This window comes from Castor canadensis, chromosome 2, assembly GCF_047511655.1.
Source record: "Castor canadensis chromosome 2, mCasCan1.hap1v2, whole genome shotgun sequence".
NCBI lineage: Eukaryota > Metazoa > Chordata > Mammalia > Rodentia > Castoridae > Castor > Castor canadensis.
The window spans coordinates 162,991,159-163,008,104 of NC_133387.1; the positions used below are offsets into that span (position 1 = coordinate 162,991,159).

At 42.6% G+C, this 16,946-nt stretch overlaps 1 protein-coding gene across 1 annotated transcript in view; it reads right to left on the bottom strand.

The window, feature by feature from the left end:
- Nucleotides 1-551: 551 nt before the first annotated feature.
- The window catches only part of LOC109698807 (beta-galactosidase-1-like protein 2), a 92,878-nt gene continuing 76,483 nt past the window's right edge, over nucleotides 552-16,946 (bottom strand). Inside the window, exons 15-21 of the mRNA XM_074066310.1 lie at nucleotides 8,687-8,755; nucleotides 8,111-8,198; nucleotides 7,273-7,360; nucleotides 6,714-6,825; nucleotides 5,892-6,008; nucleotides 5,704-5,767; nucleotides 552-4,974 (exon numbers count right to left, since the gene is read on the bottom strand). Coding sequence (XP_073922411.1) covers nucleotides 4,967-4,974; nucleotides 5,704-5,767; nucleotides 5,892-6,008; nucleotides 6,714-6,825; nucleotides 7,273-7,360; nucleotides 8,111-8,198; nucleotides 8,687-8,755 — 546 coding nt within the window. The 3' untranslated portion in view covers nucleotides 552-4,966. The remainder of the gene's footprint in view (nucleotides 4,975-5,703; nucleotides 5,768-5,891; nucleotides 6,009-6,713; nucleotides 6,826-7,272; nucleotides 7,361-8,110; nucleotides 8,199-8,686; nucleotides 8,756-16,946) is intronic.

Below are 16,946 nucleotides of genomic sequence, written 5' to 3' on the forward strand. Positions count from 1 at the left end.
GCACTGCTCTTTTCTCTCCTATGTAAGAAAGCAAATGAAAATACATGCAAGTAAAATCAGGCCATGTAAAAACTTTAATTTTTTAAATATATCATTTACAGACTTAGGAAATGTACTTGCCATTAGTAACAAACTCTTTGACACAACTCAAAATCAACTATCTGCAGTCTGATCCACACAATATTACATAAACTGGTTCTGAAATGTCTATTTCTATAAATTAGAATGATTTTGGTTTTGCAAGTAACAGAATACTCAAATGACAGCAGCTGACACACTGCTTTGGTCACATAAACAGAAATCTGGAGGCTCTGGTGGCAGGCATCATGGCAGGTTTGGTCAGTGGCTCAGTGCTACCACTCATGACCTGGGCTCTTTATCTTTCTGCTCAGCCACTCTCAGCAGTTCCTTTGTGGTCACATGATGGCAGCCGACGTCTGGACCCCAGTGACAGAATCTGCAGCAGGAAGATAGAGGGCACAGGGAGGAGGGAATCTTCCCCAGAAACCTGAGCAGGTTTTGCCAGAACTGGGTCATTTGCCCACCTTTCAACCCATAACCTCCAAAGGGCAATACAATTACCAAACCATATTAGAACAATCACGATTCACTGTGTGGGGCTGAACACACCGCCGTCCAACTAAGTCAGAATTCTGTTAGTAAGGAACAAAGGAGATTGCTAAGTGGGCAACAATCCTGCGGTCACTCCAGCTAATTCAGTAACACAAACAGACGCAAAAAGATAAACAAGGTAAAAGTGTGGAAAGGGCGCACAGAAATTGTCATAATTTTCAGATAAAATATTTTAAAGACAACTGACATATTATATGCATATATGGAAATATCACAGTAAAACCCCACACTGCACAATTAATATGCAGTGATAAATATAAATAAAAGACAACTGACAAACTATTATAGCTGCTGAGCGCTTAGGAAGGTGGCAGGGATGTCTAAATTGTGGCCCCTAGAAGTAGTGGCTGTCAAACTTACCTGCAACATGGACTCACTTGGGTAGCTATTACGTCTTTATGTTCACCAGAACAATTTGGGAAAAAAACAAGCTCATATTTCTTGATTTTAAAATATACTGCAAGGCTACAGCAATCAAGACTATGAGACTATGGCACTGGCCTCAGGACAGCCTTAAAAATGAGTGGAGGCCTAAGGATGATGCTCAGTGGTTAGAGTGCTTGCTTAGAATGCATAAGGCCCTGGGTTCTATGCCCTGTACCACCAAAAAAAAAAAATCCGTAAATGTATGGACTAAATTATTTCCATTCTGTATCTTTCTCTCACTCTTCACTGAAGAGAAAAGATTTATTTATTCTCTTTGCCTTTTATATCTTTCTACTTTCATTTACCACTTAAACTATGGTTCATTTCTTTTTTTGCCCCCTGTAGTACAGGTGATAGAACTCAGGGCGTTCTGCTTGCTAGGCAGGTGCTCTACTGCTTGAGCCACGGCCCCAGCCTGTTTTGCTTTTTTTTTTTTTTTGAGATAGGCTCTTGCTTCATGCCAGGGACAGCCTGCACTGTAATTCTACTTGGGTTTCCCACATAGTTGATATGACAGGCATGTACCCCAGCTTTTACTGGTTCAGATGGAGTCTTGCTAACTCTTTGCCTCCCCCACCCCACCTGCTTCAAACCCTGATCCTCCTGCTCTCCACATTCTGAGTAGCTAGGATTACAGGTTTGAGCCTATAAATTAGTGCCCAGCACTAATTTTTTGTTTGTTTGTTTTAGGCACTTTGTAACTAGATCACTCATTTTTTTTTTCTTCACTGAGACAGGGTCTTGTTATTCAATCAGACTGTCCTTGAATTTGTATAGGTGTGTGCCTAACTTAAATCAATCTTTTGAGAAAGCTTTCTCAACATCCTTCCTTCCTCTCTGATTCATTCAAAATTATTATTGATCTAGTGTCTAGGTACATAAAGAGGAATAAAATTTGCCTCCTACTCAAAAGAAGTACAGATTCCAGGTTGGCAAGCAGGACAAACTCCTGGCAACACTGAAGTGTCTCCAATGTTCTAATCAGATAAAGTACCTGCACTGGAGAAAGTCAGACACGGGGTGTCCAGGCCAGGGCGTGTCTCAGTGGAGGAGTGCGTGCACAGTGTTCATGAGGCCCTGAATTTCATCTCCAGCAGCCCCCCTCCAAAACAAACAAACAAACAAGAAAACAAAAAACATTCCTGAGATACAACATGTATTTTGTAAACCTTACTGAGATTTTTTGCAGAATCTTGGTGAGAATATTTGAAAAACCTAAATTCATCTTACTTGTGTATCTCCTATATGCCTAACAATGAGATAGACGTTAAAGGCACAATTACAGGACCAACATTCACCCCAACGACCGTTCACCTGGGGAGAGAAACTATACCTTTTATAATTTGATCTGGCAGAGCACCAAAGGCACTAACCTCAGTTATCAGGGAAAACCCGTCACCATCAACACTAAGTCCCCCTTACAGCTTCTTCCAGAGATTCATTTGCATTAGATGAAAGTATATGATGGTCTGAGAGCTCAGCACTGCCCAGGATCCTGCATGGTCACAAAGAGGGGGAAGACAGCCTGCCACCAGTAGTGAACTGTCCCTTTTATGCACATAATTTGGGCACTGACCATGCAATCCTTGCTTGGTGATAGGCACAAAAGGAGCAATATTTGTAAAAGTGTGATGTGATTTTTCTCTTCAGACTCCCCCATGCATGACCTTTGCACCAATTCACCCCAGGGATCCACTTATCCCTGGGAATATTAGAATTTGTTCCAAGGCTGGAGGCATGGCTCAAGTGGTAGAGTACCTGCCTAGCAAGCACAAGGCCCTGTGTTCAGTACCATCAAGAAAAAAACAAATTTGTTACAAAATTTGTGTAAAAAGGTAGAAGGAGTAGTTGTTTCTGTCATTTTGAACAAAATAGACCTAGGGGTTCCAGACATACTTATTGTTCCAAATTCTTTCATCTTTGTCTATTATTTATTGAGCTTTGATCTACAGGGCCCCAATTCAGGTACTTTCCTTTAGGGTAGCAAGTGCCATTTCTGACTGGAAGAGCTAGGCATGCTCCAAGGCTATGTACTCAGTCTGGAGGGATTTTGACCCCCAGGACACTTGGTAATGTTTGGAGATATTTTAGATTGCCACAACAAGGGTGGGGGTTACTACTAGCAGGTAGTGAGCAGAAACCAGAACATCCTACAACACACAGGGCAGTCCCCACCACAAAGATGTCTCTGGCCCCCAAAACCAAGTTCAGCTGAGGTTGCTGAACTTTTGCCATAAAGAAGCAGTTCTCAAAGTGGGGTCCCCTGACCAGCAATATGAACATCATTCTTTTTTTTTTCTTTTTCTGAGACAGGGTCTTGTTCTGTGACCACGCTGTTCTTAAACTTGTGCAGGAATGTGCCCAGCTTAAATTGGTCTTTTGAGAAATATTTCTCAGTGTTCTTCCTTCCTCTCTGATTGATTCATTCAAATTATTCTTGATCTGAAATCTGCCTCCTACTAAAGAAATACTGCTCGCAGGTTGGCAAGCAGACCAAACTACTGAGAGCAAGCACTACCACGTCTCCAATGTTCCCGTCAGATAAATGTGCTAGAAATGCAAATCCTCAGGCTCCATTCCAGACCTACCAAATCAAATTCCACGGAGAGAAAGCAAGTGTTTCAACAGCCCTTTAGGCGACTGTGATGCACACGAAGGCTTATGGAAGAGACGATGATATGCGGGAACACCTGACACAGTTTGGCTCTGTGTAAAGGTGGGGAGGAGAAGGAAAAGATAGAGAAGGGGAGCTGAGATTTGTTTTGCTGACTCCTTGATGGTCTTTAGATGAGAGGAGTCAGGCCGGTCAGTGGCAGAAACACCTGCGCAGGTAGCTCCTAACTTCTTTGGACTGTGGATGGCCTTGTCCACATGAGTGTTGCTGACCCCCTGACATTTACAGATGCAGAATGATGTGTGAATGAGCTTGACTCTGAGCTGACTGCTCTGGTGGCCTCTGTGTAACTGACCTGACCCTGGCTCTGACCCTGGTTCCCACTGGGGTTCATGGAGCCTCTGAGGTCTGGCTGTGATTCCTTTAGTCTTTTTCTGCAGCCCTCCATGCAATGCCAACTCACTTCTATGGTGATACCCTTGTCCAAACTCTCCAGACAACCTGCCAGCTAATCAGAGACCACTCACACCACACTGAAATATGTAGTGACTTGAAAAAACAAAACCCTCTGGCCTCCCCTCTGCCTGCCTGTGCTGGGCCACCAAGTTAATTTACCCCAGCGTTTGAGATGGCTCCTTCTGCCCTTTGCTATGGCTCAGAAGGATTTGGACCATCTGTAGGAGGAACAGGAGTAAATAAGGAAATCAACAAGGACTGCAAATCAGGTGCCAGAAGTGGAAAGGGGAAGAACAGTTGGTTGACATAGTCTCTAAGAAGCAGAGCTTTCACCTGTGTATGGAAACCCAATAATATGGAAAGACCACTGGAAAATAAGAGGAAAACACTGGCATTTTTAACTCTAAAAATACAAGTCATACACAATCTACCTGAAACTTCCTGCACTAACTTTTATATTTTATTTGGTTTCTTAGAAAGATCACTTTTGTTTCGGATTTACATTTGCAAGGTCAAGTACTCCAAGCATCTTCTCATTTTTTTCACCATTTTATTTGATAGTCAAACAGCTTTTATTGTGGAAACATAGCAAAGAGTGTGCACTGGGTATGCTTACTTTTTTTGCAAACACCAGAATAGGTAAGCTAACTTAAGCCAAAAGAAGGATGTGCTGGCAGGTGAGAAGTGGGTGATGGGTTTGAAGGAGCATTTGGGCTAGAAAGACAAGCCTGGGGAGTGCCAGTGACCCACATGTCAGGATGGATGTGTTACTCACAGCACCACTATTGACATGATTCAGCTCAGCCTGTTTTCTACTTATGTCATACCACTTGAGATTCAATATCCTGGAAAAGAAAATGTGATTAGCTTATTGTGCCCCAGGGAGGGAGCACAGATATATTACTAGACCCATGAAGACTACTGAGGAAGAGTGGGTGATTCACCAAAAAGGCTGTCTGGGGCTGGGAATGGAACTCAGTGGTAGGGCCCTTGCCTAGCAGACACAAAGCCCTGAGTTTGATCCCCAACACCCCCCTCCACAAAAAAGAGCTAAAGGATATCTGGATCACACTACCAATCAAAGGTGAAAGGGAAGCTGGGTGGCCAGACAGCAGGCACCCAGAAGACACAGAAACTCTGCAACACTTGGGCTTGCTGCAATTGATCCATGCATTCCCTGTCTACAGCAACCTGGCAAAGTGCCACAGAAAAAGTGCCTCTTGGATAACTATCTAACAGGACAGCCTGAGAAAGAACTGCGAGAACAGTGACCTGTTTTAGAAAAGATAAGAAGCAGAGGATGTTGAAACTGGCTCACAATGAGACAGGGATCCTGAAACAACAGTGTGAATGTAGGGAAGGGAGACTAAAGAAGCTGGATGACACTGTGGGAGGAGGAGGAGTTGGGTCATGTTAGAATGGAAGGGGATGAGTGGGATTGTGATAGGCATAATGGAATACCTAACTACCGTGGTGCAAGGGCCATAAGGTAGGCTTCAGGGTCTGGGAAGACAGGGCACATCCTGCCTAAAAAGATTAGCCTAGGTGCCAAAAATGACCCTCAGAATGCCAACCTAGATGAGGCTCTTTTGTGAACTGGATCTCTTGGCCACCTTCCAATTCCTCAAACAGGATGATCTGCCACAAAGAAGAAGGTAAGGCATCCATGAGATTCAAGTTCTGCCTCTGAGTCATGGAAGAGTTCAAAGAAAGTGAACTTGGGGGGCATTATAAGGGGGAAAGTGGTCCCTGGGGAGTTCACCTCATTTTTTCCAGGATGAAGCCAGGGTGCTGGAACATAGAGGGTTTCCTGGGGGCCTAAATTCCAGTAGCGTCCTAGGTTTTGTCTATTGATAAATACGACTCCTTTTGTCCAGCCCTGAAAAAGATTGGAAAGGAGGATTCAGGACCTGAATTCTAGATGTGAAGACAGACACACATACACCCCTCATATACCACACCATCAACATGCCAAATCACAGCATACATATACCCAGACAAATGGATCACCAAAGCCTTGCATGGGAGGTGAATGGAGAGGACTGGGCCACTGTTCTGGCTTGAGGTTGGCTCAGTTTCCAGGCGTCAGGAAGGACAGCTCTGATTTCCATCTTATCTACCTGTGTTTGCCCCAAAGCAGCTAGAGGATTTCCACTTATCATCAGGTATTCATCAGAATGTGCCTGGCTCAAAGTGCAGCTAGTGTTGCAGAATGTCAGGTGTGGCGGCCGATGTGTACTGGTATGCCACCTACAATATCCCTACACAGGCCAGATGGTGAGCTCCTGATGGCGTTAAGAGTCTGGACATCTTGGATTATGCGTGGAGACTAGTGGGTCACCCTCACTAAATCTCCCCAGCTGGCCCCACTGGCAAGCACTGCTTACACCTCTGTTGCATCTGTTCACCTCCTATGCCCTGCCTTAGTTAATCCCAGAGGAGAGCAGCCTCCAAGATGGCTGTGGAGGCTGAAATTCTTGGGAGCTTGGATTCCCTTACAAAAGGCAAGACCCACGCACTAAGGAATTTTTTTTTAAAGGTGAGAGGCTGGAGGGCATATGGGCAGGGGAGAAATGGCACTCACCTTCAGTTTTATGAAGGTGTCTTCTGGGAAATCATCAATTTTCAGGAAACCAATGAAGAAGGCAGGTCCCTGCACTTGTGTTCTGACTGGTTTCCAGATGCTGGGGAGTTTCCTAAGAGGGAGTCAAGGACCAATGAGGTGGTCATAATGTGTCATTTGTGACCACTAAGGTCAGCGCCTCCTCGCTGGAGCCTGGTGTCCCCTGCTATGGCACCAGCTATATCCTCAATATGCAGTATACAATAAGGAAGGCATGAGACCAGGGGCTGGGTGGATGAGACAATGGTCACCACTCTGCCTGTAGACAACTATGAAATTTGGCGTTATTCCTTCAACATTCCGAGGCTCAGTCTCTCCTATCTGAAAACCAAGACATTCATCTGGAAGATCTCTGAGGCTCCTTTCATCTCCACATGCTCACCGTTTTTTTTGTTTGTTTGTATTGCTGGGACTGGAAGCCAGGCCTTCACACATTAGGCCAAAGTGCTTTATCACTGAGCTACACCCCAAGCCCTTGCCATCACTGATTACCTAAGTCACTCACTGGTCAGGCACCCACCTTTTTAGGAATGAAGTTTTCATCTCCAGGCTGTAGATTGTGAATTTTCTTAATGGAGAATTGTTCAAATAAATATTCCCAGTTAAACCTATAAGAGAGGGAGGAGGAGGTGTGTAAAGAAGGCAGGAAGGGCACACAGATGTGCATGAGCTGTACCCAGGGCTTTCCTTTCAACCTTCCATCTGGTTGGAAGGTTTTTGCAAAATACCTCCTATACAGGTATTTTTGCCTTTTTTTTCTTTTTGGGGGGGCAGTGCTGGGGGTTGAACCCAGGGCTTCATGGATGCTAGGCAAGTATTCTACCACTGAGCTATGCAGATTTTTTTTCCTTCCTAAATGTACACTTCCAAAACTAACTAAATAACTAAATGTATACCTCCTAAATGAGGCTCATACCTTCCACACTAACAGTGCAGAAGTCACTCCAATTCCTGCCTGGCTGTGCTGACAGGACTTCAGGTTGTCTTCAATGCTCAAGTGTGTCAAAGCACTTAGTGTGGAAAAGGAAGATGTGTGACTTTTCCCAAGAACACTGGGTCCAGGTATACATGCAGGCCCTGAGCCTCCAGAAAGGAAAAGGCAAAGTTCCAGAGAGGCCAGGGACATCTCTACAGTTTTCTTACAATGGCACTATTTCTTAAACCCTCCCCAAAGAGGAAAGGCAGGGTGCTGGCTCTGATAACACAGAGGCATCATCAAACTTTCTACACAGAGGAGTCTTAGAGTTGCAGGCATGCCCTCTCCCAACTCTATGCCTGTCCCCCACTGGCCTCAGCCTGGGAAAGGACAACAGGAATGTGGTGCTACAAGATTTCAGGCATCTGCCTCTAGTGCTCACCTTTTCTCTCCTTGTTCATATCCTGCCCATAAGCCAATCGGCCTTGATTCTCCACGAGGATCCTGAGCGTTTGGTGGTCCTGGATGTCCTGTGCAAGACAGACCCACCAGAGTGAGTATCACAAGGCAGTCTTCCTCAGATCTTCCAAGCCTCTGTGAAGTTGAGATGAGAACCTGAGCAGGGGGCTGCAGATTATCAGGCTGTGGAACCTTGCCAACCTCCAGCTCTGGACCAGGCAGACACTTGGGCTCCTGCTTTTCCTCTTCATTCCCCCACCCTCCTGGGCCAGGCCTTTCAGGGGAGTCACCTGAACATTTCATTAGAGAATCTACTGGGGCTGGTGACCAACTCAGAGTGTTCTGAGCAGCAAATATTCAAGATGGAAATGCTGTGTTTGCCCAAAGCACAAACAGCAGTACCTTCGAGACCCTCCCTTGTTTCTGTTGCACTCCTCTGCAAAGAACAATCCAAAGAGCAGTGGAGAAGACAGCAAGTAATCACAGGGCCTTACTTACAATGGGCACAGGACCCAGCAGGCACTACAGCTACTCATTTATGAACACTGAACTTACATACACTTTTTGTAATAGTCAGCTGATCAGTGGAATGATCCAGGACTCCTATATACTTCTCATTCAAAAACACCTGCCAAAGAAATAAGAAAGTGCCATGAGGCCTTCATAAGACAAAGGAAGAAAGGGGTCTTGGAGAAAAGCAAAGAAAAGAGCTAGTGTAGAGGAGGAATGAACTCTTTGGCACCTGGATTCTACAGGCTGATCACAAGCACACAGAAACAAATTATATGTAGAGCAGTACTTTGACAGATGCATGCAGTGAGGCCTGAAGAGTGTTCTGACATGAAATCTGGACCCTAGCTCCACTGGGGTGAGGAGGGCAACAGAAGGAAATAGAGAACAAATAAATCCCGTGAACAAAAGGGGAGGCATGGGAATTATAGGGACAGTAGCTTCTTGGTGTCTGCCTGACTCACCCTTATGGGTTCAACTCTGTAACAGACCCAATTGTGCCAGGGGCCCCAGATTCCTATCTGGATTCAGGTATGACCTGAAGATTCTGTTACCTACCATATTGATTCAAGCCTAAATTAAACCACTTACAAGATTCCACCCATGCAATACTAGAAAAGGACAAATAATTTGCTTCAGAGATTATTTATGTTAGATTATAATTTTTCAAATGAAATTTGGCTAGGAAACAATAACAAGAAAATCACAAACAAAAACAAAACATCAAAAACAAAAATATTAATAGTAAACAGAACACAGAATTCATGCTTTCCACTTTAGAGTTTAATTGCAAGATATTCAATAACCGGTCCTTAATGGGGACCTACCTATTCCTCTGTGACCATTTATTGAACACCTCCTATTTAACTCAATATTTCTCTGGAATCACCAGGCTCAAACACAGCTGGCCTCTGAGGAACCCAGACATGGAGTGACACAAAGCAATGATCACAATGCACCCTAATAGCAGCATAGGGCTGGGACAGTGCTGGGTGGGGGGGCTGTGGAACCAGTGAGAAAGAAAAAACAAGGCCTGAACAACTGCAGTGCCCAGGCTGCCTCAAAGACATGGGATGAACAGCTAGTGGGATCAACTGCAGGTGGTAGCAGAGATGTGCACCATGAGACTTCTACCTTGGGCAGGAACTGTTGGCATAGGAGAGAAGACAGCTAGCAAGGAAGGTCCAGAGGATGAGAGACAGGTGTGAACTAGGAAGATCAGGTGTGAAGTTTTAACAACTAGACACCAGACACCAAGTCACGACTAAGGCGATAGCAGCCTGCATGTTAAAAGAATGACTGAGTTGTGCTATGCCACAAGCGGCCATATGAAAATAAGACATGAAGAAAAGGTAAGGAGGGAGATTCCAAGATGGTGGCTAGAGGTAGGAAGCAGAAAGCGACCCTCCTATAGTGAAATCTTGGAGAGATGCTGGAGACACACTTTGCAGGCATAATCACCAAGAAAAGGCATAACTTTGACCCCTCCACATCTCCAGCCGGTGCAGAGAATCTCCACTTCACGTTAAACGGAGAAACGAGGAGGGCCCCCGGGGCCGCCAGTGGCCGGTGCCCATATGGCGTGGGAAGACGCGAACCAGGTGAGCTTCGCGGTACCGCGGTAGCCCCACAGACAAGCCTGGGCCAGAGCAGCATAGCCCCCTGGACAGACTGACCTCCACCCAGGGAAAAAAAGAGAAACTGAGTAATAAGCAATAAGAACAGTCAAGACACGCTGGAAAGAGGGTGGGGCGCCCTGAGCGCTGAAGATTGGGGGAAGGGAATCCTTCCTGGGACTGTAAATAAACAAGCCGGGTGGGCCGGAGAGCCTCTGGCGGGAGCGGGGCGCGCCCAGCAACCAGGAGCAGGGACGCTTGTGAGAGGAGGGAAGACCCACTTCCCACGTGAACTGTAAACAAACATGGCGGCCGGCAGGAGCAGCAGCACTGCCCAGTAAGCAGGAGCAGGAAAGCTTCTGAAAGTGGCAGTGGGAGGAAAACTTCAGAGGAGAGGGGGGAAGACCCACTTCCCACATGAATTGTAAATAAACACACAGGCCTGACAACACGGGGCAGTGGCACCTTTCCCAGTGCTTGGAAAGGGGAAAGCCTGTAGCAGAGGCTCCCGCACAGGAGAACTCTGAGCAAACAAAGCCTGTGGGACCAGGTGAGTGCTAGCTCACCCCAGAGATCTGCATAAATAACGCCGCCAGCTACAGGCTGAGAGCAGCAGGCAGGCAAGCCACAGTTGCAGATACCACTCTCAGAACTGCCTCCAGACGCTTTTTTTTCTTTTTCTCCCTATCTTTGATGAGAGAACAACCGAATATTACACCTGCAAGCTGAAAAACTTACTGAAACTGTATTGCATTTGAACTGGGGACACTTGGTGGGGCTTTTGTGTGTGTGTGTGTGTGTGTGTGTGTGTGTGTGTGTGTGTGTAGTTTTGTTCTACTTTATGCATACCCTTTGATGAGACAACTACAGAACAACATCTGAGGCACCAACTCCAGGACTGGAGATTGAGACGGACACCCAAATTATTAAGACTGAAACTGCGTTGCATATAAACTTGGAAATTTTTTTTTTAATTTTCTATTTTCCATTTTATTTTAATTCATTTTTATATATAGATATTACTTTCATTTACTTATTTTTTTTATCTTTGATTTTCAATCCTCTCTCTGTCTCTCTATTGTCTGTTCAGCTTACTGTCAATTAGTACACTAACACTCCCTGTTTATACCTTTGAAACTCTCTTGTCTGATACCTTGTTCTGCTTTCTCCCTCTTGTCTGTATATTTGTTTTCCCCTTTTCTTTAACTTCTTGCTTTCCATCTCAGCTCACTCTTCCATTCTAAATATTACCATTGTTATTATTACAAGCTAGAAAATACTTAATTACACACAGTACAGGGACAGTAACAACACCAAGGACAATGACGGGAAGACAGAAAAAACAGGGAAACCAGTTTCCCCACAGCAAAAAATTAGTACAGGAACCAGAGGGGAATGAAGAGAACAGAAACTCAGATCCAGACTCCAACAAAATGAAGATAAACTATGCCAAAGGACCCAATGAAGCCCACAAGAATAATTTAAAAGAAGACATACTACAGGTATTCAATGAGAATTTTATAGAGATGATACTGGATAGGGTCAACCAAAATGTACAGGAGACACTCAAGAGATTCCAAGAAAATAAAAATAGAGAATTTGAAAAAGCAAAAGAAGAAATAAAGGAAACCATAGAAGCACTGTATAAACACCAAAGTGAAAGAGAGAACACAATGAATAAATGGATAAATGAACTCAGGACAAAAATAGACAACAATAAAGAAGAAAACAGCCAGGATATGGAAAACCTCAGAAAAAAGAACGAAACAGAACTGCAAAACAAAACGGAAGGCCAATCCAGCAGAATAGAACAAACAGAAGACAGAATCTCAGAACTTGAAGATGAAATGGTAATTAAAGGAAAAACCGAAGAACTATTAATTAAACAACTCAAGACCTGTGAAAAGAAAATGCAAGAACTCACTGACTCCATCAAAAGACCCAACTTGAGAATCATGGGCATCGAAGAAGGAGAAGAGGTGCAAGCGAAGGGAATGCGTAATATATTCAACAAAATAATAACGGAAAATTTCCCAAATCTAGAGAAAGATATTCCCATACAAATGCAAGAGGCCTCCAGGACACCAAACAGACCAGATCAAAATAGAACTACTCCACCACATATCATCATTAAAACAACAAGTTCAGAAACTAAGGAAAGAATATTGAAGGCTGTAAGAGAGAAAAAGCAAGTAACATACAAAGGTAAACCCATCAAAATCACAGCAGACTTCTCAACAGAAACATTAAAAGCAAGAAGAGCGTGGGGTGAGATCTTCCGGGCACTGAATGAAAATAACTTCAACCCCAGGATACTCTACCCAGCAAAGCTATCATTCAAAATAGATGGAGCAATAAAAGTCTTCCATGATAAGCAGAAACTAAAACAATATGTGACCACAAAGCCACCATTACAAAAGATTCTGCAAGGGATCCTGCACACAGAAAGTGACACCCAACTTAACCATGAAAAGGCAGCCAGCACCAAACCACAGGATAAGAAAAAGCAAGACAGTAGAGAGTAACATCAAGTTAGGTACACACAATCAAACCTTCAAATAACTAAGACAACTAAATGGCAGGAATCACCACATACCTATCAGTACTAACGCTTAATGTTAATGGACTTAATTCACCCATCAAAAGACACCGTTTGACAAAATGGATTAAAAAAGAAGATCCAACAATTTGTTGCTTACAGGAGACTCATCTCACCGACAGAAATAAGCATATGCTTAGGATGAAAGGCTGGAAGAAGATTTACCAAGCCAATGGCCCCCGAAAACAAGCAGGAGTAGCAATACTTATCTCTGACAAAGTAGACTTCAAACCTACATTGATCAAACGAGATAAAGGAGGACATTCCATACTAACAAAAGGGGAAATAGACCAAAAGGAAATAATAATCATCAATCTGTACGCACCCAATGTCAACGCACCCAATTTCATGAAACATACCCTGAAAGACCTAAAAGCATATATAAACGCCAACACAGTGGTTGTGGGAGACTTTAACACCCCATTATCATCAATAGATACGTCATCCAAACAAAAACTCAATAAAGAAATCCAAGATCTAAAATATGCAATAGATCAAGTGGACCTAGTAGATGTCTACAGAACTTTTCATCCAACTTCTACACAATATACATTCTTCTCAGCAGCCCATGGAACCTTCTCCAAAATAGATCATATCCTAGGGCACAAAGCAAGCCTCAGCAAATATAAGAAAATAGAAATAATACCGTGCATACTATCTGACCACAATGCAGTAAAAGTAGAACTCAACAACAAAAGTAAAGACAAAAAACATGCAAACAGCTGGAAACTAAATAACTCATTACTTAATGAAGAGTGGATCATCGATGCAATAAAAGAGGAAATTAAAAAGTTCCTAGAAGTCAATGAAAATGAAAACACAACCTACCGGAACCTATGGGACACAGCTAAGGCAGTCTTGAGAGGAAAGTTTATAGCCGTGAGTGCATATATTAAAAAGATTGAAAGATCCCAAATCAATGATCTAATGATACATCTCAAACTCCTAGAAAAACAAGAACAAGCAAATCCCAAAACAAATAGAAGGAGAGAAATAATAAAAATAAGAGCTGAAATCAACGAAATAGAAACCAAAAAAACCATACAAAGAATTAATGAAACAAAAAGTTGGTTCTTTGAAAAAATAAACAAGATCGATAGACCCCTGGCAAACCTGACTAAAATGAGGAGAGAAAAAACCCAAATTAGTAGAATTAGGAATGCAAAAGGGGAGATAACAACAAACACCATGGAAGTCCAGGAAATCATCAGAGACTACTTTGAGAACCTATATTCAAATAAATTTGAAAATCTTAAAGAAATGGACAGATTTCTAGATACATATGATCATCCAAAACTGAACCAAGAGGAAATTAATCACCTGAATAGACCTATAACACAAAATGAAATTGAAGCAGCAATCAAGAGTCTCCCAAAAAAGAAAAGTCCAGCACCTGATGGATTCTCTGCTGAATTCTATCAGACCTTTAAAGAAGAACTGATACCAACCCTCCTTAAACTGTTCCATGAAATAGAAAGGGAAGGAAAACTGCCAAACACATTTTATGAAGCCAGTATTACACTTATCCCAAAACCAGGCAAAGACACCTCCAAAAAGGAGAACTATAGGCCAATCTCCTTAATGAACATTCATGCAAAAATCCTCAACAAAATAATGGCAAACCGAATTCAGCAACACATCAAAAAGATTATCCACCACGACCAGGTAGGCTTCATCCCAGGGATGCAGGGGTGGTTCAACATATGAAAATCAATAAACATAATAAACCACATTAACAGAAGCAAAGACAAAAACCACTTGATCATCTCAATAGATGCAGAAAAAGCCTTTGATAAGATCCAACATCATTTCATGATAAAAGCTCTAAGAAAACTAGGAATAGAAGGAAAGTTCCTCAACATTATAAAAGCTATATATGACAAACCTACAGCCAGCATTATACTTAACAGAGAAAAATTAAAACCATTCCCTCTAAAGTCAGGAACCAGACAAGGATGCCCACTATCTCCACTCCTATTCAACATAGTACTGGAATTCCTAGCCAGAGCAATTAGGCAAGAAGAAGGAATAAAAGGAATACAAATAGGTAAAGAAACTGTCAAAATATCCCTATTTGCAGACGACATGATCCTATACCTTAAAGACCCAAAAAACTCTACTCAGAAGCTTCTAGACATCATCAATAGCTATAGCAAGGTCGCAGGATATAAAAATCAACATAGAAAAATCATTAGCATTTCTATACACTAATAATGAACAAACTGAAAAAGAATATATGAAAACAATTCCATTTACAATAGCCTCAAAAAAAAATCAAATACCTAGGTGTAAACCTAACAAAAGATGTGAAAGACCTCTACAAGGAAAACTATACACTTCTGAAGAAAGAGATTGAGGAAGACTATAGAAAGTGGAGAGATCTCCCATGCTCATGGATTGGTAGAATCAACATAGTAAAAATGTCGATACTCCCCAAAGTAATCTACATGTTTAATGCAATTCCCATCAAAATTCCAATGACATTCATTAAAGAGATTGAAAAATCTACTGTGAAATTTATATGGAAACACAAGAGGCCAAGAATAGCCAAGGCAATACTCAGTCAAAAGAACAATGCAGGAGGTATCACAATACCTGACTTCAAACTATATTACAAAGCAATAACAATAAAAACAGCATGGTACTGGCACAAACACAGACATGAAGACCAGTGGAACAGAATAGAAGATCCAGATATGAAGCCACACAACTATAAGCAACTTATCTTTGACAAAGGAGCTAAAAATATACGATGGAGAAATAGCAGCCTCTTCAACAAAAACTGCTGGGAAAACTGGTTAGCAGTCTGCAAAAAACTGAAACTAGATCCATGTATATCACCCTATACCAAGATTAACTCAAAATGGATCAAGGATCTTAATATCAGACCCCAAACTGTTAAGTTGATACAAGAAAGAGTAGGAAATACTCTGGAGTTAGTAGGTATAGGTAAGAACTTTCTCAATGAAACCCCAGCAGCACAGCAACTAAGAGATAGCATAGATAAATGGGACCTCATAAAACTAAAAAGCTTCTGTTCATCAAAAGAAATGGTCTCTAAACTGAAGAGAACACCCACAGAGTGGGAGAAAATATTTGCCAACTATACATCAGACAAAGGACTGATAACCAGAATATACAGGGAACTTAAAAAACTAAATTCTCCCAAAACTAATGAACCAATAAAGAAATGGGCATGTGAACTAAACAGAACTTTCTCAAAAGAAGAAATTCAAATGGCCAGAAAACACATGAAAAAATGCTCACCATCTCTAGCAATAAAGGAAATGCAAATTAAAACCACACTAAGATTCCACCTCACCCCTGTTAGAATAGCCATCATCAGCAACACCACCACCAACAGGTGTTGGCGAGGATGCGGGGAAAAAGGAACCCTCTTACACTGTTGGTGGGAATGTAGACTAGTACAACCACTCTGGAAAAAAATTTGGAGGCTACTTAAAAAGCTGGACATCGATCTACCATTTGATCCAGCAATACCACTCTTGGGGATATACCCAAAAGACTGTTACTCCAGAGGCACCTGCACACCCATGTTTATTGCAGCACTATTCACAATAGCCAAGTTATGGAAACAGCCAAGATGCCCCAGCACTGACGAATGGATTAAGAAAATGTGGTATCTCTACACAATGGAATTTTATGCAGCCATGAAGAAGAATGAAATGTTATCATTCGCTGGTAAATGGATGGAATTGGAGAACATCATTCTGAGTGAGGTTAGCCTGGCTCAAAAAACCAAAAATCGTATGTTCTCCCTCATATGTGGACATTAGATCAAGGGCAAACACAACAAGGGGAATGGATTATGAGCACATGATAAAAGCGAGAGCACACAAGGGAGGGGTGAGGATAGGTAAGACACCTAAAAAACTAGCTAGCATTTGTTGCCCTTAACGCAGAGAAACTAAAGCAGATACCTTAAAGCAACTGAGGCCAATAGGAAAAGGGGAACAGGTACTAGAGAAAAGGTTAGATCAAAAAGAATTAACCTAGAAGGTAACACCCACACACAGGAAATCAATGTGAGTCAATGCCCTGTATAGCTATCCTTATCTCAACCAGCAAAACCC